Source organism: Clinocottus analis, unplaced genomic scaffold (genome assembly GCF_023055335.1).
Source record: "Clinocottus analis isolate CAN_PGR_092001 unplaced genomic scaffold, fCliAna1.0.p SCAF_6, whole genome shotgun sequence".
In the NCBI taxonomy this organism is placed as follows: Eukaryota; Metazoa; Chordata; class Actinopteri; order Perciformes; family Cottidae; genus Clinocottus; species Clinocottus analis.
Genome location: NW_027176218.1, coordinates 15,924,446 through 15,950,843, shown reverse-complemented (window position 1 = coordinate 15,950,843; position 26,398 = coordinate 15,924,446). Strand labels below are relative to the sequence as shown.

Below are 26,398 nucleotides of genomic sequence, written 5' to 3'. Positions count from 1 at the left end.
CCAGATTAAAACTATCTAAGATATCAAAACTTTTGCTCCTTCATGACAACATCATGATGCTATGTACATGTAAATACAGTGATAATAGTTCAATGATATGTATTCAAATAAAACAATTGAAATGGTGGCGTTTTCTACAACGAATGGCTATTTTTTTGCTGATCATATTTATGTGCTTTTACTTGAAGTTGCAATTCTGGTTGATGTGGTGACACCCGTGGTTACAGGTGTCAACAACAAATGCACTTTAATACAACATGAGACACTCCTTGAGCAACTCTTTTGTCGGATTAAAAAACTGTGACACTGGAACATGTACATAGTTTCCTGTGAAACCCTCCAGCGCATAAAGGACATTTGAATAAAATGCAGGAAAGGCGGACTCTGCCACTAACAATGAAAACTACATATATATATATATATATATGTATATATATATATAGAGAGAGAGAGAGAGAGAGAGAGAGAGAGAGAGAGAGAGAGAGAGAGAGAGAGAGAGGCTATAGTAATTACAGAGCATAAAATACATTAAATGGTTACTGCTGAAAAAGTGCCCCATGAATATCACAAACAGGGTTTGATTTATTATGATTTTAAGGATTATAACATTAACATTTTAGTTTCCAAACTTTTATTTATAATGTAATATTTCTGAAGTGTGTTATTTCTCCTTTTATGTTGGTAAGATGTTTCTTCCATCACTGCTCAAAGGACAATGGTCTATTTGCATTACGAGCCTGTGTACACCCACACAAAGTAGTACTAGTTATTTGCTTCATATGTTATTTCCTACACTAACTGAGGAAACAAAGCTGCACAGTTATAGTATGATATGTATTGAACTCAGAAACCTAGATTAGAACGCACTCATGAATGTCATTTGTTTCTAATAAGAAATGGTTCTCGATGATAATAAGCCCTTGGCAAATAGAAAGGAAGTCAAATGGATTTTGATTCCTCTCCAAATCAGTCAGTTGCTTCCCACTAATGTAACTTGATCAGAGCACTCTCAAACTGCAGCTCCATGAAATGACAGTTGAGATTAATTTTGTCAGCCTTGTAATCGCGCCTTATTGATGTGTTTCCTGTGAAATGGCACATTGGAAAGAGCAGCTTCCGCCATGGGGCATCAGTGTTTCATGCAGTAGTCATGAATGGACGTTTGATGTTGACCTCCTGAACGCACACCTTCCTACCGCCGGGGCTGGCAGGCAAGCACGCACACACACTCGCAGGTAATGCTCTATTATGCTGATTTATTGAAGGTTAATTTAATCACTCTTGTAATACCTGACCAGAGGGTGTTCTTACCCGTGAAAAACCCAAGAAGCAGGGAAAAAAAGGAGAAAAACATGACAACAAATCAAAAAGTGATTTCATGAAGGTGGCACCAGAGACAGGCCAATCCATCAGAACGGCGGCAGACTGTGGACGTGTTGCCACGCGTGGTGCCAGGCGAGGTGCCAGGCGGTCCAAGGCACATCCTCCATGCCAGCGCCCTGAGGCTGTGTGTCCTCGTCACAAGGACAGAGAGGTCGTTAGGACCAACTGCACTAAATCACATACCTCCTCCCACCCACTGTCATGGCCGGCAAAGCAGGTTGATGCAGAAATACTGGGAGAGGCAGAACGACTACTGGTCGGATGTACTGGTTCGTTCGTATTATTGCACATCACATCCTCTTATTCCAATTGATACCGTGATATATGATGTTGTTATGACACTTCCCCTGCTTTTGAGAGCACCCCAATGTCAACAAGGCTTTACACAGAGTGAATGATTCCTCCTAAATGCATTTTAGAGTTTTGCACAAATACATTTTCAGAGCTAAGTAAACAATGCAGGCCATTATCGAGATGTATTGTTTATGCATTTTTTTTTCCCAGAGTGGCAAAGAGAGAGGCAGAAAAACAAAGAAGGAGAGGAGAGAGAGAGAGAGAGAGAGAGAGAGAGGCAACCTCCTTCTCCAAAAGACATCAACTCTGTGAACAGCACCGGCAGATTTTCCATCCCGTCAGCATTTTCCTTTACGTGCCGAACAGATAGCTAAAGGTACCACTTAATGTGATGGGAGACAGGATCTAATGGATTGATACACAGGTTTTGACATGCTATTTGAGCATGGAGCTCGCTATAATTGGTCATGTCATTGTGCATTAAACTAACGATATATAGAGTAGTGCCCTGAGACGAGTGTCTTTAGCAAATCTGTCAGATATCACACCAAAATGCCTCTGACAGCTATCTCAGGCGGCGGCAGCACACTGCTACACAGCAGCATGAAAACCCGCAGTCACTAGTGGAGGCACTTTTTGGAAACCAGACCACCATAAACTCACCTCTCTGTCTCTTCCTCTCAGCATCTCTGTCTCCATCTTTTGCCCTCTTGCTCACTCACAAATATTTGCATGTTATTGGTGGCTTAAGTCTACTGTTCTAGTTACATGAATCATATTATAGTCCATATTTAATGCTGTAGAAAGTGAAGGTGATATTTTCTTTCGGGTGCAAATGGAAACAGGTCAAAGGCCTTTTTATTGGCTGCGTGTGACTCCTCCCATACATTAGAGGTCAGAGGTCCAAGGTCAAGCTAACTTGGGTCTTCTTTGCGGCTGTCAGAAGACATCATGTCACCTTTCCTATGGAGGTTGTGTGAACGGACATCACTTCTTACATTGTCTTCCATCTTGGCATGCAAGGGTTTAGTGAAGCTTGAAGTTTATTTGTAGCCAGCGACACGGTTGTTTATCAAATTACGATGTCAAGCCAGAGACACTTAGAGGAACATTTGATTTGTTGGTCCTTCTTAATAGCAGTTTACCCGTTTTATCCTTTTAACCTGTTGATATTTTTAAGAGTCTTTCTGATTAACGTGAAGCATTAAAACACACAAGAGAGCTGGCGTCTATAAATTGTACTGAAATCACAGTTTATGCATTTTTTAGAATCACATATATTTCTGCATGTGACACAGCTGTCTGTATCAGTTCACACAACGGCACAATCACACTGAGACAGGAGCGATATACATCAATACGCTCGAAAGACATCCACCACTATTTTGGCAGCCATTTTGTTTTCCTAAATACATGGCCTCTCCTCCTCGGCTGTCCGTCTGTCTGTGCTGTCAGCCACTCCTGTGTGATTGGTCTGATGGGCTTGATGCTCATCACTCTGTCAGGCTAGGCTCGCCTTTCATTAGTCTGGGCCCCTCCATCCGCCACACTCACACAAATCACATTGACATCCAAACTCCTCAGATCCACAGAGCAATTTAACTGATATTCATTAGAGGGATGACAAGAGCTGATGGGAGATCTGTGGAGTGGAGGAGTGGGGGGACTCATTCTCCTCCTATCCTATCCCTGTCCTGTCCGCCTCCTTTCTTCCCCCTTCACTGCTGACTTTGTTTTAGGAGCATTGAGGCGCATCGGCGTCTATAACTACCCAGCCCTCAAGGATAGTCAAGACAAAAGAACAATGGATAACACATCTAATCTCCTCTTTATTGTCGCCGAAAAATACAACTGAGAGGAGTTTTGTGTCTTTCATGTTAAATAATTGGCTACAGCGGATTCACAGCTTCTACATTGCTCTCCTCTAGCAGCCCCTATAATGCTCATCCAAGCAGAAGTCCAATCATTTAGCCCTCTCCCTCCAGCCCCTCATTAACCCCCAAAGTGTCAACTATCTCATTAACTCCCCCAACCATCCTCACCCCAAGTCCACCACTAAGCCTAAAGCATTCATCAACACATACAGTGTGGAAAAAGAAAATGGATCATGCCTGAGAGATGATTTCATATCTGGAAGGACTCAACAAGCTTTGAGAATTCACAAGATATTCAATAAGGCAGCTGAGGCTTTTTCATTTGCATTATCAATGGCTACCGGTCTGAATCCCATCTTTCAATTATCATCCTTTGTTAAGGGCTTTATTCTGCTTGTCAGATGTGAGTCATCACTGGGTTCTCCCACAACGTTAGACCAATGTATCCTAAACGTCGGAGGGCCGGGAGCAAGTCTGAGGCGGTAATGAGTTTGTGTGAGAAGACGGGGTCAGGACACAGTGTGTGTGTGTTAATTAATCTGTTCCCGGGTGGGAGGAACTGAAGCGAGATGATGAGATTTAAGAGAGTAAATGGGTGTGCTGCACTCGAGCTGTCCTCTGTTGAGTGAGCGAACAGGGTTAGAGGCTGGGCAAATGGCCGTCACCATAGTAACCAGATAACTTCCCCGGCCCCGAGTCACTCAGTCAGTCAGTCATGACAAGCAAAGCCTGGGAACATCGAACGGAAAGAACACGGCGTCCCCAGGCGTCTTCAAATTAGACAAAAGTAGACGGTAGAACATCTGAGAAGTAAACACGTGTGTGTGGGTCTTTATCATGCATCGTGAAAAACATTTAAAAAATAAATAAAAAACTTTCTCATTACATGGCACTGAGCCTGAATTGTGACTACTCTGATAGCATCAACACCTGCCAGTAAGATTGTTAGATCCAAAAGCCTGCTTTGAGGGAATAGCACCTGTCTGTGCATTCTGCACCACTGTCAGCTCGTCTCAGCGCGCGTATATAGGATCCGCTTTATTTTTTCCAAGGGACAGTCTTGGAGTCCAGGTGTGTGCCAGATCTGCTGTCTGTGCCCAGGGCTCCTGATGGCATCCAAGCCCCCGTGGTAATCAGCCCACTCTGCCTGCTGTTGCAGCCCGCCTGCCTCCTCCTCCTCCTCCAGTGGCTCGTTTCAGAAACATCTGGTGGTTTACATGCAGCACACACCACCTGCCAGACGCCTTGCAGGCAGTGGCACCGCTCGCACCTCTCGAGTCAGCCTCACAACAACGCGACGACACAGAAATCACTGGGAATATCGAGAGAGAAATTGTGGTGGCAAAAACAACTGCAGAAGAAAATGCTGAGGGTTCTTTATGTTCTGCTCAGTGTTTCTGTCAGCTGATTTGTAAATGCTTAGTCATCACAAGGTGGGACAGAAATTTGGAGGGATGAGTTTTGTTTTTCTTCTCTAAAGATGTATGGTTTTCCTGCAAGCCAGGTGAAAAATGTGATAACAGACGCAGAATAACATTTTTGGGACACTACTGTGATGTGCAACTATTCAATGAAATGTTGCTTGTTGAAATATTGTATTTTGATTTAGAAATCCATAATGCACCTTGATCTACAAATGTTCAGGAGTGTTAGATATAAAAGAAAACAAATGTTTTATGCAGCAGTTAATTCAATTTAATCATAGAAGCACAAGGCATTAACATATTTGTATGAGTTTCATTTTTTTTTTATCAAATAACATTTATAAAACTATTGTGCAAAACAATGTCCTTTTTCATCTTCTTCAAAGGCTCTGCACCAGTGGATAGTCATAGTCCTCTTAAATTAGGAAATATAACAAGTATGCATAATTTAAACAGCAAGTTGTAAGCTTATACACTATATATACATTTTTACACAGACCTGGATTTTAAGTGCCCCTTACTCAATGATAAAGAACAAGGCAGCTTTTACAATCAGCAAGAAAATCAACAGGCTGTACAGAGAAAACAAAAAAAACAAAACAAGCAATGAATCTTTGCTGTTTGGCAGATTCTTTTAAAAAAGGAGCGTTCCCAGGCATTTGGCTGTTTTATAGTGTTACAAAATGACCAGTTTGAAAGGGCATTTTAAAATGTGGACAGGACAGGACAGGACTGTACAAATGTTAACAGTAAAACTTGTTGAACATGCAGTCTACCAGCAAATCAGAACCAAACTCACAAAAATACAAAATAAATACAATAAAGTTAATACATTTCAAGTTATTAGCTGACCTTCTTGTCAAGAGATTCACCAGGATCAGGAGAGAATCTGTCCTCGACAAATCAGGCTGACTATCTTTGACCTACAGTATATTTTGGTGAAATAAAAGTATTTTGAAATACAGAGAAATTAGAAATGTTTTGTAGGCCGAATAGATGTAAACAACATGTGCTGACTATTTTGACAGTAGTTCATGCCATCGTTGTGCATCACCACACTTTCAAATATAATGTTTGTGTTTTTGTTTTTAACAGCCAGTCTACGTATGTTGTCCAGTATGTCTACTGCCGAGAGTATTTTAGTGTTTCTCTACTTCGCTCACATACAGCAGATGGTCCTCTGGAGACTTCCCGTGGCTCTTGCTGAGGTGAAGCTTGATGGCGTGCTTAGTGGCAAATTTACGGACGCAGAGCTGGCAGCGGAACACCGTCCCATTACTATTGCAGTCGTCTTGTGATTGTGGAGAAAGGAAAGACTCCAGGGGCACTAGTTTCTCAGAGAGAGTGTGGGAGTCCCTGGCAGTCTGTTTAGGGGACAGCTTGGCCAGGTCCCTGATTCTGAACCCTAGGTGGGCTTCCAGGTGGCATACATACGCTGCCGGGGTGCGGATCTGTGAGGCACAGTCACTACAGAAGAATATAGGTTGACCCGAGTCCAGGTTTTTGAGGAACTTGGTTCTGCCAGTTCTCCTTAGCTGGTACTTGACGTTAGCCAGCCAGTGACTGATGGTGGTCATGGAGAGGCCTGTGAAACGAGACACATGCATTCTTTCTTGTGGGCTGAGGTCGTTGATGATGTACTTCCCCTCTGATGTCTGCCTCAGGCTCGAGGCAAATTGGGCCTGCAGGAGGAGGAGGTGCTGGGGGTTCCAGTTAGAGTGGCGGCCTTTGCGTTTGTGGCCGTGCAGAGACGCTTCGTCGTCGTCATGGGTAGAGCCCACGATCTCGGCTTTGTCTGTGGCCCGGGACCGCGAGGGAGGCTTCGGGACATGGTGGGACTGTGTCAGGTTCCTCAGCATGTCCGAGATATCCGACAATGCGTTTTCATGCAGAGGGCTGCTGGATGTGTAGGGAGAGACAACCGCTAGCTTCGCAGGGGTATAGAGGGAGGAGGGGGAGATGGAGGAAGCCGTGGATGAAGGCGTTAGGGGGGCTGAGCCTACGGAGCCCCCTCTATCACTTTTCCCTTTAGTGAGGTCCATAGGCTGGTCATCACTGGGCTGGCCAAAGCTATCATCAACTGCACTTTCCGGCTTTTTGGTTTGTGAGGGAGGAGCGGCCACAGCAGCCCTCTCAGCCATGCTCTGGCTAAGCCTGGAGAGCAGGCTCAGGGGATCTTGGTTTGGCAAGGAGGGCTTGGCTGCTTTCCCCAAATGAATGTTCATTACTGACTGAAGAGCACTTAGAGGGTTGACAAAGGGCTGCTCTGGAGGAGTATGGCCAGTGATAATGGCTGTACTGCATCTCAGCATAGAGGCGAGCGGGGATTTGACTGCTGTCTCCCTCTTGGGTTCGGTTGCCGGGGATGCTCTGTCGCTATGGCTTCCCCTGTCGCTATTGGCTGGCGTGACCGCCCTCCATTCCCGAGGGGAGTCGGCCTCTCCTCCCCTATGTGATTCTCCAGCCTCACTGCTACAGGGAGAGGGGTGGTTCTCCATCTTTGGAGACAATTGCTTCACCCTTTGCTCTACTTTTGCTACTTTCTCCGTCACTTTTTTCACTAAATCCTCCATTGCCTGGAAGTTGTTGCTGGGGAAGGGGGAGGACTGACTAAGAGGTGGGGAAACGAGGGGCTGGTTCTTGGCAAGGGAGGACAGCGCTCCATCTCCTCCGTTGAACAGGAACTTCAGTGGGGAATTCTTTTCCAAGCCGCCCTGTTGGAGCTTGAGGGCACTGGGGAACTGGTAGGCTGCGTGGATGCTAGGATAGCCGCCCCAGCTTGGATTCCCACTCTGAGCCTTGTTGATGGCTGATGTCACAGTGTTTTCCAGTGATTTGAGAATATCAAAGCCACCTTTAGGGCTCTCCTTCAGATCCTCTTCGGTAAGATAGCTATACTTTGAGATGTCATATTTTTCCTCTTTCTCAGCATCCTCCTCCTTCCCAACTGACGCTGCAACTCGCTTCTCATTTCTTACAGCCTCTTGCTTAGAGCACTCCTCCTCCACCTCTTCCTTTTTGATATCTTTCAGAGGAGGGGAGGTAGCAGGGGGACTTGTTGCAATTTGAGGAGGTGGAGGAGAGAAAGTGGAGGGTGCGAGTGGGACGGATTGGACCCTCTGTTCAGTAGGTGTGCTAACCCTACCAGGGTTGGGGGAGGTGGCCTCAGGAAGTGTTTTGATTCTCTTCCCCACAGAGCTGGTCACCCTCAGGAAGTGTCCTGTCACCATCATGTGGGTTCTCAGCTCTTGCAGTGTATTATGGGAACTCCCACACTCCATACACTTGAGGATCTGAAATTTGTTGGATTCAAACTGCCAAGTATAACTGGCGCCGTTCTGGTGGCCGTAGCGGTTATTAGGGGTCGTGTAGGGGCTGGAGGAGGGTTTCTGTTGGGGTTCACCCAGGTCCGCCTGTGAGTGCTTAGATTTCGGGGTTCCTTCTCGAGAACGTGGCGTGGCCGTGAGGTCCAACCCCACATGCCCCCTTTTCTTAGAAGACATAATCTTGGCTGCCAAAGGCGCCATGGGCTCCTTCAGAGGCACTTTCTGGTAGTGTTTGGTCTTGATCATGTGGACGCTGAGGTCCTGAAGTGATTCAAAGGAGTGGCCGCAATACATGCACTTCAAGACTTTCTGGGCATCCTCCTTCCCCTCCATCTCCATCAGGGACCGCTTACGTGGCTTGGACCAGCGCTTTGAGCCACTGCCTGCCCTGTCATGGTTGTCATCGCGGTAGTGGCCTGTATCGTTCATGTGAATTGTCAGCTCCACCAGGGTGTCATAAGCAGCACTGCAGCCCTTGCAGCGGAACTTACTGGCCCCAGTGAAGATTGAGCCAAACAGCTTTGGGTTTTGCCTGTGGAGCTGGACTGTACTGAAGAGGCTGGGCTCAGACTGTGCAGGGTGACGGCTCTGGGGAGTCTGCTGTTGTAGTGTCTTTGCCACTGCAGACTGGTGCCAGTCATAGCTACCGCTGCTGCAGCTACTACTGCTGCTGGTGCTGTTGCTGCGAGCTGGCTTCTCTGTCGAGGCCGACGTCTGCGCCTGTGGCGGCGTGGAATTAAAGTTCAGCGGTGACCACAAGGGCCCGGTCAGGAAGCTGGAGTATATAACCTTCATTTGTTCTAAGGTGTCCATGCCTATGGGTGGTGTTTTAGTGCCACCATTTAGTGGGGCTGTGACCAAGTTGCCCTCGGCTTTTCTTGAGGGACTATCAAAGTCTGAGAGACGGTCACTGGTCTCACTCACATGTGACTCACTGTCCATCTCCTGTCCTGAGAGCTCTGCTGCCCCAGCTGATTCCTGGTCACATGTCTGCTCCTTGGCAGGCCCTCCGCTTTGCTCCACAAACTCATCTTTCATGGGAAGGTCATCCTGAGGGGCTGTGGGCAGGTCGTCTGCTTCCGCCTCCTCATCCTCCACAGTGCGCTCTGTCAGCTCCTCCGGAGAATAGGCTGCGAGGAGAATGGAGACAAAGAGAGAAAGAAAGAGATGAGTTAAATTGCAGGGAGTGAACATGCTATGTTAGAATAACTGGAGAAAAAGTTTCCCTGCTATGTGTGCCCGAGGACTCCCAGGGATAAATGAGCCATCTGTGTGGGAGCCTTTAAAGCTGAGCTGAGAAATTACAGTCATCCCATTTCACCTCATCAACCGTTGAGGTGTTATTTTCCTCTAGGCGAGCCTGTATTTATATACTACCCCAGCCACACGGAACTTATGCCTCCCCTCTTTTCACTCCTTCTATTGGAGGAAAACAAAAAAGAAATATCTTGGCAAAAACATAATGCGCCATTTTATTTATCTCAGGGCGCAACAGCTTGAAATGAAAACTAAATCTGAAATTAATGAAGCCCAATCTCACTGTGGCATTCTCCTCTGGGGTAATAAATGAGTTGGATCAACCTCCATCTGTCAGTTAATATGTCTGACGCCTCTTCATCTGCCTCTTCTCTGATTACACACACACACACACACACATACAGTACATACAGACACACACCCACACCCACACAGAGCATATCTTGAAGGATTTCAAAAAAGTAATGTCAGACTTTTGTTGAGGAAATGTTGAAAAGACATTGTACGGTATGATCTGTACTGAAGTGAGTTCATTAGTGTCTTAATGCGCAGAAGATATAGTCAATACCCTTCTGTTCAAGCTGCATTCTTAAGAGCAAATCACAAGCGGTCGAAACAGGTGTTTAATGTCATGCAAACATAATGCAAATACATTTCTCTGATAAAAAAAAAGAAATCAAGAAAATAAGGAAGGGAGAAAACGAGACCAAGAGAAGATAAAGTGCACGAGGTGAGATTCTAGGAGCGTCAACATTGCATAAGCGATCTGTCACTTTGCATGTTGCTCCTCACATGGAGAAAGATGATAAGTTTGTGTGTGCGCGCACACACACACAGACACACAACTACGACTCACCCACCACTCACCCCCTTCTTCCGCAGTGTCACCACGCCCCCTCCCTCATTTCCTGTCCACCTCACTCACGCAACCGCTCAATTTGAGGAAAAACAAATAATCTCTGAAAATAGAGGATGGCCTGTGGACAGGTCTGCGGCCATTTGGACAATATTGTAAACGAAGACAAATGCCATGGAAAGAAGCTGTAGGTATAAGCTTTTATAGTGTGAGCACTCATACAATGGAGCTTGGGCATGTGGACACAAACAGGCACCCACATACACACACATACACACGCTGTGACTAAATCCTTCATTCCCCCCACCGCTCCACACACTCACGTCCAGTCTAAACAAAAATGTCATAGCTGAAATAACTCTCATTTCCAGTGCTAACAGCCAATCTCTAGGCAGCCATGCGGCTGGCGCTGGTCTGATTTGGGCCCTGGGGGCACAGTCAGCAGGCAGCCCCACTGAGAGGCCAGCCTAATGGAGACCTGGCAGGTGCAGACCACTCTCCGTCCTCCCGGAGATTTGGTTTGTCACTGGGTATCCATTACCTGCCATTCTCCGCTGATAGGCCCCGACAGCCCTGATCAAAAGATGTCGTCGGGCCCCAGTCCGCTTGGCAGTCAGTGGCATGTCGTTTGTAAAAAAGGCCAAGCAGGGTGTAAATAAAATGACATGATCACTTCCCCGGCCCCTCATGTTCTGGACACAATTATGATAATGTGGATGCGGAGAGGAGGGAGGGGTCCGGGAAGATGAAGAAGGGGCGAAGAGCTAAATCGCTTACGCTCGGGCAAACACACAAGGTATATATCTCACTGCTACCAGCGCTCGAGCGACTGCCCACACCCTCTCTGCTTGACTTTCTCTTCCGCTTCTCCCGTGGAAGGTATTTGTGTCAGACTCTCATTTGAAAGAGGAAATCCAGCCAGGATGAGGTAGTTAATGTGTTTATGTCCTCACTAGCTGGTCACGGATGTCAGCTTGCATCAGGCCAGCCCGGCACACCGCTTGACCAACTTGTCAGGTCACCTCTCTCTTATTCCACATATTTCTTCACATTGTCGTGCTATTTCCTCAAACTATTGCCACATCCCATTTCTTGTCACGTTATCACGTTTGTAACCCTTCCCGGGTCTCTCTCTGTGCCTTAACGTGGTCGTAAATGTTTTACATTTCTGACTAATAGCGCTGCGGCCCTATAGGTTATTGTTCATTTATCATTAAGCCTGGAGAGCACATAGAGAGGGAGAAAAGTCCAAAAGGACCAGCTATAAAGTCTACAAAGTCTAGCCATGCTCCCAGGCAATTTAAAATGCAAAACAAAAACCATTATGTCTGAGCACTATCTGTTAATTTAATCCCCAATGACTGATAATCCATCACACAGGGCGACAACCACATCCAATTATTCTCCCTGGCTTGACTGACAACAGAGGTGATTTATCAAGCTAATAAAAGGTGATGGGAGTATAGAGGCTCCCTTACAATAGAAAAAAAGAAGAGGATTATGAATACAACAATACTCTTGGATTGCAGTCTTAACTAATATCTAAGCATATGGTTTAGGGGCCGATGCGTGAGTTTTCCAAATGTGTGCGTGTGAAAGAGAGCGAGAGAGATAGAGCGTATGTGTGTTCATGTTATGATAAAGTGAGCTGATGCCATGTGGGGGAAAGACAAGAATCATTAGGTTCCATGATTGATTCCTTAGGGTGGGGGTGTGGTGTGGGTAAGAAGGGTAGGAGGTGCACTTTCACACAATCAACATCTCAGTCACGGCTCACACAGAAATAGCAATAACACATTCGCACAAACACAAAAGCTGCAGAAAATAAGTCTCACATGAAGATACACACACTTCACCTGAAGATACGCAACGTCACATGCACACCCCCACGTAATTATGAATAAAGCTAGTCAGTCAGTTATGACACCAGCTCACCCCCCCCCCACCCCCACCCCCCTCTCTTCTCAGACACACTCGCACATGCACGTAGATGCGAGCGATGAGGAAAGACAGTGACATCTTGGCATGCAGGAGGCATTCCTGTGGAGTATCATTTTCATAAACATAAGGGCCGCAGACGAAGAGGGAGAGATCATCTGATAGAAATACTGCAGTGCTGCTCTGACGATCAGGAACAACAGACAGGGCAGGGACAGGGGGTGATTAAGCAGGAAGGTGCTGTGGCTGCCTCTAAAGCAGAGTCTCTCAGCGTCTCCCTCCCTCTGTCCCATGGGCTATCTCTCCTCAAGCAATGCTGAACACGCGGTCTGTTTTCGCTACATTTTAAATAGGCTTTGTATGCAGGAGCGATAATATGAAGACCTGAAAAAAATGTAAATAAATCATGCATTTCTTTTTTTTGGGGGGGGGGGGAGGAGATTATCGCGGCTCGATTCAAATACATTCACATTTTAGTGAATTTGCGGAAGTGCGATGGCATACCTCTTGATTAAAATTACTAAGCATTTTTCTTCAATCTGTCCCTTGATCAACACGGTGCATATTCCTGGTTTGGCCCCCACAGCTGGGAAAACAGTCTGGGCGCTCGATCACACCCAACAACAGCGGGGTAAACAGGATGTGTCATTAAAAGCTCTACCTGAGTCTGACCCTCATACTCAAATGACTGCTTGCTCTCTGAAAAAAGAAAAAGAAAAAAGGACATCCTTGCCACTGGCATCATGATTTAAAAAAAAAAAAAAGGTTATTTGTGCGGTAATCATTGGGTACAATCTTTATGCTTTACTTTTTCTACACTCGAAAACAGCATCATCAGCTGTTGTCTGTATATCCTAGTAAAAAGTACATTATCTTTGTTACTCTTTTTTTTTTAAAATGGTGGAGCAAAAATATGGTGAAAAAGGATCCGTTAAAATTCACGAACATGTTAAATAATGTGCAACCCACTTCATAAACCAAGATAATGCATAATGTAAATTCAATGTGTACACTTCTGTGCATTACACAAATAGAAGAGAGGAATAAGAACGCTTCACTAATCTAGGGGAATTTTTAAGAAAACATAACTGATGCTAAAAATGTAAAAGCATTGTTTACATGGGTTTCAAGGCTTGATTACTCCTGTAATTAGATTGATAATCACTGTACGCATAGAGAACTGTACCGTGCACAAAGACACAACTGGGATACAGGGAGGGGAGAGGAAATGGTCTACATGGGTGGTCCCTTATAGCTTGCTGTTACGATTACAAAAGTTTTATGGTTGTTCAAAGACAACAACGAAAATCAAGCAACAGGAACAAAGATAACACAGAGAGTGCAGTCTATTGTTTATGGTTTCATAAATTATACAACAATGCATCGCAATGGGATTTTATAGACATTTCTTTCAAGAGACAGAGAGATACATTTATTTTATAAAAGATACAACATAAATCAGGTTTATTATTGTTATAATTATCCAGTTGAAAAATAGAGGAAAGGAGGATTTAGTTGCCAAGACTTTTCTTGGTTGAGATATCTGAAGTCAGTTGGGGAATGGATAGTGGGGCGAGAGCTAAACTGTCTCACAACATGACTAGTCTTTCTTGACATGTGTACAGTATTTTAACTGGACCTTGACGCCCTTAAACCAACACAGCCGCTCAGCAAGGGGGCTCTTACTGACAGGAAACAGTTCAAGAACGTTACAGGACAGGAAGTCACCTCAGTCTCAATCAAAAAAAACCCACAAACCACCGACTTCCACTCACTCTCTCAAGTTTCCCAGCAGCCTAAAACTCTTTAAATAGATTAGAATAATTTAGTCCAAAACAGCCCCATTCTGTCAAAATAGCAGCAGATCAGTAACATACCTAAAATGCCTCTCTGTTGCACACATTTGTCAAAGCAACACACTCAATCAAACTTAGCTCTCTCCCTCCTTTCCCTTTGATCCTTACAGCCTGGCTGAACGTCTCCCGAGAAAATACGTAACAGGTGATCTGCGGCCATTTGAGAAATGAACATAATAATAATAATTTGCTGTTTTCGTATACGACCAGAGAAGGCCATCTTGTGCTCTTCACTTTTTAATACATAACTCCGCCGCTCCAGAACACTGTGCTTATACAGGCTCTCATGTTACAAGCGATTGAGGATGTCTTTGTCAGTTTTTTTTCATTTGTGTGTGTTCTCTACCCCCTGATGGCATTGTGAATACATTGTGTCCGCCGATTGTAGTGCAGGATGTGTGATATGGGAGATGGGAAAAACAGAGAGATCATTCTGGCCCCAGGCAAAGCTTAGGGCTGAACCTTGTCAATGCACATAGTAAGAGAGGAGAGAGAGAGAGAGAAAGAGAGAGAGAGATTCAACCCTCGGCTGATTGTTGTGTTATAAGTGGACCTCTAAGCTGCCAGCTGCACGTACAGACCTTCAAGACCTGAAAATTCATCTCGTTTATCTGACATGAGACGCGCCACAAACACATAAAGGTCTCCCGTTACTGACTCTAACGTAGAAGAGAACGAGGTGACTCATAGTTCCAGTCCCACTTTTTAAACTCGACGCAGACACAATAAGCGATAAAGAAAAAAGAAGGAAACAAACACAAGCAAACACAAACAGCTTCCACAGGTGCAGAACCAAGGGCAGTAATAAGGATCGGCAGGCGGTGTTCCAGTCCGACGTGCACACAGAGCCCATCTGGAAGTCAGGATATGTCGGACTCCCTTCAACCGTCCCACATCTCTGCCTCTGCGTTACTCAGTCAGTTCCCAAGCAAAGCTCCATTTAACAGAACAGAACTACTGTTTATTTGCACATTCCTCCAACTGTTTAGGCCTCGTAAAAGAAATGTTGTTAAAAATGTCACCAGGCTGTGTAAATATATTACTCTGCAGCTTTTTTCATAGAGACACAAATATGCAAGAATTAATCAGACTTTACAACACACTTACAAACAATAGTTTCACCGGATCAAACGTGCAGATTTAAAGCCAATAATCTAAACTGAACTACAGTGTAACTCAACGCAGTGGCTTTCAACCTTCGTCGCGACCCCCCAGAATAATCAGTATGGTTGGCGACCCCCGGTTGTTGTCCAAAGTGCTCCAGGCACTGTGGCTTTTCATTCGTTCAGAGTTGTTTTCTCTCCCCGTGACCCACCGGAAATCCCCCATCAGAAATTCACTTTGACTCTCGCAAACACACTCGATAAAATCTATTGTAGGGCAAGTCATAATCCCTGTCAATACTGCTAATAAACCGAATCGATTTAAAAAAAAAAACCTTTTGATCTGCTCATACTTCATATTTTATTTTCTTAGTTAATAATGGCTGTGTCAAGGGTCAAGGCCGGGTATACAGGTGTCTGATGTTGCCGTGTCATTACTTCTCAAAAAGAAGGTTAAAAAGGTAGAAACAGTTGTGTCATGCCATATTGGAATGTTGGGTAAAACTATGAATATAGGGACAAAAAAACAACAACATTTTCATTTAAGATTTGTGCTAAAAAACCCACATTACTGGAAGTCTGCGCTTGAGGCTGGGGTCCAAACACGGCTTCCTGCAGTTCAGGATCGGTCTAAAATCAGACCCACTGAGTCCCGAGTAGTAACGAGATGACGCTACGTCCGGCGCTCCAACCGGGGATACAGTGAACAACAAAGGATTGGTTCAGGTCTGAAACTGGGATTACGTTTGTGGCTTTTATCGGGAACAAAAACTGTGAATTTGCTTAAAGTTGAATCGCGGGGTGAAGGGAGTAAAGTCAAGGCCTGGGAGTGGGACGACCGAACCCCTCTCACGACGCGCAGCTGCTGCCATGATCGCCTAGCAACGAGGAGGTGATGGACGCAGCCTGAAGATGGATGGCCACCATAAATCACAGTAGTGAGTAGGAGGAGGAGGAGGTAGGAGACAGAGAGAGGGAACTAGAAGTGGACGATAAACAAAACAACAGATTTTTTCTTTTCATTTTCTGCAGCAGCGGCGGAGCTGGCCTTGCCTTGACCTCTCACTGTACTCTTTTATTCATGATTATTGGGGAATGACACGGGGCAGGGGACTCTTCTGGGCAAAGCTTAATGGAAACTTCTAGGTAATCATTACAGCCAGTTAGATTGGATCCAATGGATCATTTCGTAATGTACAATTGCAATAATCCCCACTGAGGCGCCTACGTGCCCTTCAGTGTCCAGAGTGTTTTCATGATACCAGTAACTTTTTAAAGATGATAATAATGATAGACGATACTTTTCAAAAAGCAACCCTCCAGGCAAAGCAATCTGGGTAGTGTAGTTGCGGGATAAACATCCCTAGGCTATCTGATTATGGCCTACTGCTGCGGCACTGGTGTCTAGTAACACTCAGAGAGAGCGCTCAGCCATCCATCACACAGTGAGTGTCTGTCTAAGGCTTTCCACCCTGCTTCTTCTCGTCCTGGCTCTCCAGTTACAGCCATACACGGCCGGCCTAAATAATATTCTTCATGATAAATGGCACTATAAGCCTGGTATCCATCATTAATCTGATTTTTAAAGAAGCATCCATCTTGGAGAGAGTCTGTTAGGGCCACGGGGGAGCAGAGCAGCGCGGGTTCATTTAAAGGCCAGGCTGCTGCATGAGTGATACCTGTCAGCCCTGCTCATCAGGGAGCAGCACACACACACACACACACACACACACAGACACGCAGCATTAAACGCTGACGCTATATGGCCACATGTGCGCACGCACGCACGCACGCACACCTCCACGGTGCCCCTATACTCGTTCTCCGCGCATATATTATGAGTAAACAATACCAACACACTTGTCGGACTTTGTGTACTCGCAAAGCATATTTCTCCTCTTCGTTCAGATGTCGTCTCATGGAAGAACATTCTGTCACTCATCAAAACACAACTCAGTGTAACTCAATCCTCCCTGTCATCTCGAAAAAATCTCCCCTCCCAAACGCTTCTCCTCAAGGGTTTCAGGAAAACTCAATCTTCCCTGGAAAAACTCACTAACACACACACACACACACACACACACACACACACACACACACACACACACACACACACACACACACACACACACACACACACACACACACACACACACACACACACACACAAACACACACAAACACACACACACACGGCAAGTCTGGTTTCCCAGCCCTACATTGACTCTGCACCTCATTCTCCATTCCTTCTTCTTCTTCTCTTTGTTTCTCTCTGTCTAGTTTTTCCCCTCTTTCACTCTCTCTTTCTCCTCCTCTCTGCCCCCTATCCACCTCCCTTCTCTGTGTGTCTGGTAAAGCCCGTTTGATAAATGACACACGTCACCGTGTCAGAAGCGAAGGGTGGGTCAGTGATAAATGACTCTGTTGAAAAGGAAATCGGCTCTCTGGCATGGCCGGGCTATTCTCCTCCTGGATTGGGTTTCAAGACCCCTGAAGACCGGAGCAGCTCAGTTTCCCCAGAATGGAGCACACATCCCACCAGGCTCTGACGCCCGCTACCTCTCGGAGTGGGAGACATGGGAGAGGGTGGTTGAGAGGTGGGGTTGGAGGGATCCCGCTTGTCCCAATTGTCGCTACAGTGCAGCTGCATCTATCACAACAGCGGTGGGACTATTTTTACAAAGCCTCCGACTCAGTGCCCAGACAGCAGCCCCGGCTGAAAACATCGGCTGAAAGCACACTGAAAGCTGAAAGGGAAGAGTGGATGGCTAACGGTTTTCTATTTGTGACACTACTACAGCACTTATACTGCTCTTTCTCTCCTGAAGCCCAACCCTATGGCTTGACATCTGCCAAGTGTGTGTTAAAAAGGAGAGAAGGCCCATTCCACCGCCCCCGCTCTTCTTCTCTTCATCGTCCCCACCACCGGCACCTCCTCCTTTCCCTCCCCCTCTGCCCTCTTTCTCTCTTACACTGTCTCCTTCACTCACTCGCTGGCAGGGTGGCACTGTTATCATTACACAGGCAGGATTTATGGAGTCAGGGCCTATGGCAAAAACAAAAAGGCATCTGTCAATACCTGTGGGAAACACTCTGTCAGCCTTCCTCCTCCTCCTCCTCCTCCTCGTCCTCCTTCCACTGGTGCTCACAGCCTCATTAGGTATGCACTTATCAGACACATAGATCACAGACGTGACTCAACCTCACCGGAATCCAGCCACAGGACTTTCATTAGCAGCGGGGCCGGCAAGGCCACAACATTTGCCGCACTCGCACCTGCAAACCTCGGCCAGGGGAGTCGCATTGTTGTTAAAGCTAGCTAACGCTGTCGGGCGGCCTGCATGTCGGCCGAACAATTAAGTCCCAACTCGTGCTCCCCCGCTGCTTCCGTTAAGGGCATGCTTTTCACACGTAAACAACAGGAAGGAAAAGAAAAAAAAACACAGCTTACTATTTCACTTGCTGCTTTTACAACCCAGTCACAACATGTGCGCATGTGTCTGCAATGTGTGCTGTGAAGGCTCGTATCTTCACCAGTGTCAACACTGCATGTGTGTGTGTGTGTGTGTGTGTGTGTGCGTGTGTGTGTGTGTGCTATGTCTTACTCTTCTTTGTTTGGAATTAAAGAGTGCTACATAGGTGGTGTGCAAAGACAGAGAGAAGAAACTTCTCAACGTAGACAGGCCTAAAGAGCCAAGAGAATTATGGCCTAACACTGGCAGGTGGTCTACAGTTACAACTCCTTTCATCACCATCCCAAGCCACACACACACACACACACACACTTAAACCAAACAAATCAGAAAGTTCATGCCACTGATGTTAGCACACACACACACACACACACACACACACACACACACACACACACACACACACACACACACACACACACACACACACACACACACACACACACACACACACACACACACACACACACACACACACACACACACACAGAGTGATGGGTGCCAGTCTGGCAGCAATAATCCTGACCCTGCAGAAACAAGAGACTGTTGCTGTGGAGTCTGGTCCAAATCAGACCCCCCCCACCTCCCTTCCTGGACCCCTCTCCTGTGTCGCACTCCCTCTTATACACACACTCATACACACATGACCAGATTATGACAAGGCCTGCCTTGACAGTGCACCGACACATGCAACACACTGGACACTGTAAACACACTGGCACCATTCTGCAGAAATACTGTCCAGGTTCGACATTCCAGCGAAACAGTCGCGTCTTTGCCCCCACGTTGTTAAGCCGATATCAACTTCCTGTTAAGTCCGCCGAGTAGTTTAACTTTCTGTGGCCTTTTCAACAGCTTCAGGCCTCTGGCTTGCGGCAAAGCTAAATCGGCAGCCATGAAGGAAGTGGGTCTGTACAGCTGGGAGAGTCTCTTTCTCATGTTTGCTCGGCTGTTTACGTGGCCAGCTGCCCTCGGTTGTTAAGAGCACTCAGACCTGACCCAGGTAGGCAGGCCCATTTGTCACCTGCAGCGGAAAATTGAGTTACAGCACAACCAAAGGCGAGCGGCTCTGTGTAATATCAAGTTGATTACATCAAAGTGGTGGCAAACCTCATTGGGCTGGGCACCCCGAGCTTGTCATCTCCAATCACAGGGCCTGTCAGGACTCCATCAGCCTCACGGCTAATTGGACCTACGCTAATGAAGCAGGCAAAACAAGTTTTGTACTGTGGAGGGAGAAACCCTCCTAGACAGAGGAAGGAAAGAGAGAGAGGGAGAAGCTGAGAGAGTGTGTTGGAGAGACAATGAGAGCGCAAGGCAGTTTTGTGTGTGTGTGTGCATGTGTGTGCGTGTGAAGGGGAGGGGGATAGATTTTTCATGCAAGTCTCAAGGTTGCAGTGGGCTGACTCTCCCCCTAAGTCCCTAATCAAGGCCCATCATCTGTCATCCTTTTCTTTGCTCTCTCTATCACCATGCTCTGTGCTGCAATCAATTCATCATCACCCTTTGTGTGCCACTGAACAGTTGACAACTTTATAACTTGCAGCTGCACGGGCTGACTGACAGGGGTGGAAGGGGAGCATGAAAAAAAATGAAGAAATGAATAGATGAATGAATGAACAAAGAAGTGCGGTTTCAGGGAGAAAAAGTTGTTTTCTAAAAACACAAAACGATCTATATTACAGCCCTTTATTCCCTTTCGTCAACAGAGAAACAGCAGCGTAGCAGGGAGGAGAGAGGAGAGGAGGAGATGAAGAAAAAAAAAAAAAACATCCTTCTCACTGATCTGAAATCAGAAAGCTTTCAGTCATTCTTTATGTGCTCCCCGCGGCCACTCTGAGCCAGTGAGCATGTACATTAGGCTGGGGCATTTTGATGAAATAAAAGCCCAGGCCGGCTTATGGCTAAACAGAATGGGAGCACTCACTCAGCCTGTCTCTGATTGACCATTAAAGCCATTGATGAATGGGCCTGTCAGGGGAGAGACAATTAAATCAAACATGAAACAAAGCCGTTGTGACGGCCCGGTCTGACAGAGCAAACCCATTCCTCCCCTCCATTACATAGCACACGGCTCCTTTTACAACCTCTAACCCACTCCTCCCGCCTCCTCTACCCACTGTGTTTGTGCCTCTGTGTGTGTCTGTGTGTGTGTGTGTGTGTGTGTGTGTTTGTGTGTTCAAAGTGAACAAGTGAGCACGTGCACATGGGAGTGTGATGTTCTCTGCTGGAAGTGTGTGTGTGTGTGTGTGTGTGTATGATGTCTCACTGTTAAACCACTTTGCCCCCCCCCCTGCTCTTCTTTTACTTTTTCGTTAGTCAGTTGACCATCAGAGAGAGAGAGAGAGAGAGAGAGAGAGAGAGAGACTGATTGAGTGTGAGGGTAAAAAGTACACAGGGCCTTTCAAAGTGGTTCAAACGTGACGTCAGCGGCCTGCAGCACATGGTGGGAAGTGATTTTCTGATGCAAATCGGGAAGGATCAGATCAAAGCTGCATGACAGCCAATCAATCAACCGTCAAATCAGACATGGCAACTGTCGATTATGGCTCCTTCCAGCCCACGAAACCCCATTGTCTCTCTCAAATTGTTTATCTTATCCCAAGAAAAGGAAAGAGAGGAGAGGAAAAAAAAAATCAGAGGTAGGGCTTTTTTCTTCCCAGCTTGTGCAAAGAAGTTATGCGCTCGGATCAAATGCGCACAAAGCCCTTATGTCCCCCTTATGGCACGCCTCGGGCTCTTAGCGGCAACAAAACACTGCATATCTCCTCGGGGTTTATCTGCTCGCGACGGATCAAACGTAGACGGCTGTTGGGATCGCGAAACTGACAGGGGATTCAAGTTGGGAACAATAGGAAGCGAAAGTTTACAGCAGGCAACTCGCCCGTCGGGACTACAGAAGCTTCTCGGGAGTGCGGGGCGAAAACGCAGGATCACAGATTGTTGTATCGAAACTGTACATCCGCTTTCAGAAAGGAACACTTTCCACGAGCGTCTCGCGGGATCGTATAGATAGCCAAGAGCGACAACGCGAATCGTTAGAAAGCAACAAAAACAAGAAGGAGAAAAAAAAGAGAGAGAGAGAGCGAAGACAAAGTGGAAACGGAAATGCAGTGACTATAAAGTGAGCTCTACAAAACAAAGGTAACATCCGCAGTTTTCTGGTAGTAAAGCATTACCATTGGATACACATACCTGCTGCGCGCTTGGGCGCTTCTTGTTTCCTCCGCGGCATGTTTTTTGTGTTTTTTTATTGGAGGGGTTTTTCCGTGAAAGTCTTCTTCTTCTTCTGTTCTTTAATTCAATGTACCCCCTCGCCGTATCCGGGAAGATCCACCTCTACTCAAAAAAGATTCACGCCTTCGTGCAGTGGACTGCACAACATCGGGGAGTCCGATGGAGAGGGAAACTAAAAATCATCGTTACGGAATAGCAGCCTGCAGGAAAAGTCAGCGGAAAAAATAAATAAAACGAGGGTGTGAGGGAAGGGGGGGATGTCTATATATATATATATTTTTTGGCGTGTGCGTTTGATCGCGTTGGGAATGTCAGCGGTGATAATAAGCGTCCACCTCGGCTGCCTGGTCTGGCAACAGGCAAAGTTGAGGGATAAGAGAGACGGTCGCGTCACTCACAGCAGGAGAATGGGCAAACCCACCGCTCCGTTAACTCTTTACTTCTCAGAGGGGCGGACACCACGCGGAGTGTCCGCCCACCTCTGCGTTTCATGTGAATCACAGCGCATGAGCTGTTCGCTGATTGTTCCAACACAGCGGGAGGATAATTAGCAACGAAACCACAAACAAGCCGAAAAACATTCCAATAAAGTCCCCAGATTATGTGTCGTCATCTCCGAGTTGAACCTGTAGTAGCACGTTTTCTGGTTGAATTGGTCACAGTCATGTTGATGTGGGATATATTGTTATGATTATACTTCTGTGTCTGTATTCTCTGGAAATTATAGGATTTTGCAGTAATTGTTTCGAAAGTATTTTAAGGGAGTATAATTGAATATTGACAACACACATTTGTTACAAGCTTTGCGTCAATATGCAAAAAAAAAAACAACAAACACTCATCTACTAATTATATTTATTAAATGTCACACATTTCCATAGCTTTTTTTCGGGTTCATAATAATAATTAGCTTTCATTACTGTAATGAAAAATAGCATTTTAAGGCTGCATTTATAACAGATCTTTATTTTGTGAATGTAAAACGTTTCTTTGTATATTTGATTTTTAACAGTTGCTCAGGTTAGATGCCATTGCACACTGAAACTGCAGTTTAGCATTTAACCTGAATGTACAAACAGTAGCAAATATAGATATATACAACAACAACAAAAATCAAAGGTAATAAACAGTAAACCAGTGGGGTACTATGAGAAATAGGTGTCATATATTGATGTATAAAAAGGGTTAGGGTTCATTTCAAAATAATAGAAAATGTGCAGTAGGATATGTCATGTAACTATGGACATAAACTAAACATAGTATATTATATAGCCTATAATGAAATGTGTTTAATGAGGTTTGTTATATGTACAGTGTAAAAAAAAACAACAAGAAAATGTAAAGTCAAAAATAGAGTAAAATACGATTACTTTTAACAACCTATCGTAGATACAAGGGAGTGCTAATACAGAAGGCAATGAGCCTTGGTGGAATGGCCTTTATGTATGTTGCTTCAGACATTTTTGTAATTGTATTTATTTTTAAAAGAAAACACGCTCCCATCGTCTATATAGCTTATGACTAGTGCAAAGATCTGTTAAACAACCCCCTCACTGCCCCAAAATGCAAACATGCCTGAGGCTCTGTCCTCGCTAATTTAATGTGTGCAGTTAAATGTTAGCTTTCATCACAGTAAAAGCATCACTTCTTCCATATATCCACATTAGGTAGAGATCAAAGCCAGTTCAAGGAAGGAGCGTTAAGTCTTAGTGCCAAGGTAATGAGTTTTCCTTTTTTTTTTCCCCCAACACTCGTCTTGCTTTTTTCTCGAGCCAGCAGTATCTCTGCTGAGTGGGATGGTCCCGGGTCACCCTCTGGGCCTCTGATGTGTTCTGACCCCTGCCAGCAAAAAGACGCATACAAATACCAAAACATGCTGTGTGTGGGTGCTCAATGCTGCACACATTATGGACACACACACACACAGGCATGCACACAGACACACACACACACACACATAGAGAGTGTTCAGAGTCAAGGATCCGCTCAGTCTTTCAGATACAAATCTAGAACCTTATGCACACACAAATGGAAACATATGCACTCCCTCTTTCTTCCTCACACACACACACACACACACACACACACACACACACACACACACACACACACACACACACGCACACACACACACACACACACAAGCATCCTCACTCAGCTCAGAGAACAAGAATTAAAGACCTCTCTGATCAGGGCTCGCCCCCGCCTCCCCGTCTCTAAGAGCACAGAGGCTGGGTCCCTGTCACTTTAACAACATGAAATTACAACCCAAATGGGATGTCAGGGGTTAGCAATGTCTCTAAGAGAACTATGTGAATATATTTCCTCCTATGGACTTGCCCCTATCGTGACCTCCCCCAGGAACAAGAAGTAGCCGGGTGATTGGCGTTTTTACAGCCAAATTAAACCGTCTTGCAGGCTTGCTGAAGGCAGGAAGAGAAAGCAGCCGTTCCAAAATTAGTGAGCCATCATCATGACAGAAAGTAGCGGGGACATGGTGTCATCCAGCTACTGTATCGATTAACCCATAAATAGTATATGGCCTCTACACTGTGGCTCTCCCAGGCTCCCACTGTAAATGGAAGTTATCTCAGCTGTGCATCTGTCTTGCTTTGCTCTGTGCATTAACACCGTGACATCAAGAGACAGCAACCTGGTAGGATGTTTAGCACATTGTGAAAAAGAAGACATTATGCGTATAGTTAGTGAAATTCAAATTGTATCTTGGATGTTGTTCGTGCTTTCCCATTGTTGTGCTGATGAAAGTGTTCAACTAAATGTGTTTTAAGTCATATTATATATCATTCTCACAGAGTGCGTTACTCTATTGTTTCACGAAATGCATTTCGATAAAATAAGTGTGGGTACTTAAAAAAATATTCTGAATCTTTTTGGATTCTTGCTCGTATCAGGTCGCCCCGTTGCATTATTCCCTTCTTCTTGATCTTGACACCAGGATTATCATAAAAGAGGAGCGTCTGTCACGCCGGCACTGATTTGCACACAAGTTCTCCCAATCAATCTCAAAGTTGCGATTAAAAAGCAAGAGCTGCCTCTATTTTTCCATTGAAATCTTTTGGCAAAAAAAAAAAAAGGAGAGACCTTTCAATTTCATAGCTTCCAGAACACTCAAGTATTCATTGCGCTCTACTTTTCGCTTTCAACCTCTCTGCGGGAGGCAGGACTCATGACATCTATGTATGCTGCTCCTATTCACAATGCTATTCAGCCTTCAGATGTGTGCTGTAAGCGATCCCTCAACACCATCAGATCGCTCTCATTGGCATTATGGGCCGGTCCAGAAAGGCAGCACGGTGCAGCGTCGCAGTGCAAACTGAGTCCCGCTCAGCAGTGCTTCGTCCAATCAAACAGCCGCTCTTCTATAATCTGGCAAAGTTTTGGCTGCTGTCCTTAAAACAAACGCTTCTGGATGCTTCTGCAACTTAAAAGGCAGCAAACACATACAACTGTTTGTTTGTCTGTGTGTGTGTGTGTGTGTGTGCTTTGTTGTCTCATCTGTGTATTCATGTGGGTATGTTCATGTGTGGGTGTGTGTGCGTATAATGCATGGTCCTGTTGAGAAGAGTGATTGCTTTATTCCTGCCATGTAGGTGCTGTGGGGGCCAGGGCTGTGTCTTTGGGCAGCTGTATGGATGGCTTGAGGAGGTCTCCATCATTCATAAAGCACACTCCTACATGTAGAATTGATCTAGCAAAGAAACAGGGTGGCAATAGCCGTTCATCAGTCTTCCCCGACCACAAATCACTCGGAGGTGTCTCCCCGGGGGAGAGGTGACACCATTGTCAGTGTGGCGGTCCCCTCGGACAACAGAAGGGGCAGGGCAGGAACTCTCGCTCATACGGTGGCCCCAAAGTGTCCAGTGAAATGTGAACAGCATTTGAGTAAATATGCGGCATCCATAGTGAAAGCTCAAACAACATCTGCACTATGAATAATATGCAGGGAAGGACTATTACAAGTGCTTTGGCTGACAATGCAGCTAAAGCAAGCCATAAAAATAAATAACAGTCTTGTTCTATTATCTGTTTGAATGCACGTTTCCATAATTTATCATCACTGTTTAGTGCATAGAATAGATGTATTAGAGGAAACATATGATTCAAAAGGAGAAATAGGCACAATTGCTATATTAACTCTCATTTTTCAGAAATCTGATTAATTTTTGAAAATGCACCTTAGACGGCAGGCACTGAAGTCAAACAGGTTTTATAAAGGATGCATAATTAAAGCTACCTTTACTCATAGTGTTTAATATATGCATCTCTGCCTATTAATAACCCAGGTCATTAATTTGTATAAATCAGCTATGTATGGCACCGAGTAATTTCCACTCCTGTAAAGAGAATTGGTGAGAT

General features: G+C 45.4%; 1 protein-coding gene across 1 annotated transcript; it reads right to left on the bottom strand.

Moving 5' to 3' along the window:
- Nucleotides 1-5,237: 5,237 nt before the first annotated feature.
- On the bottom strand, nucleotides 5,238-22,365 carry tshz3a (teashirt zinc finger homeobox 3a). Its single transcript, XM_068603988.1, has 2 exons — nucleotides 21,980-22,365; nucleotides 5,238-9,431 (listed from the first exon to the last, which is right to left on the bottom strand). The coding sequence occupies exons 1-2, from the start codon at nucleotides 22,017-22,019 to the stop codon at nucleotides 6,115-6,117; spliced, it is 3,357 nt and encodes a 1,118-aa protein (XP_068460089.1). The 5' UTR covers nucleotides 22,020-22,365; the 3' UTR covers nucleotides 5,238-6,114.
- Nucleotides 22,366-26,398: the final 4,033 nt, after the last annotated feature.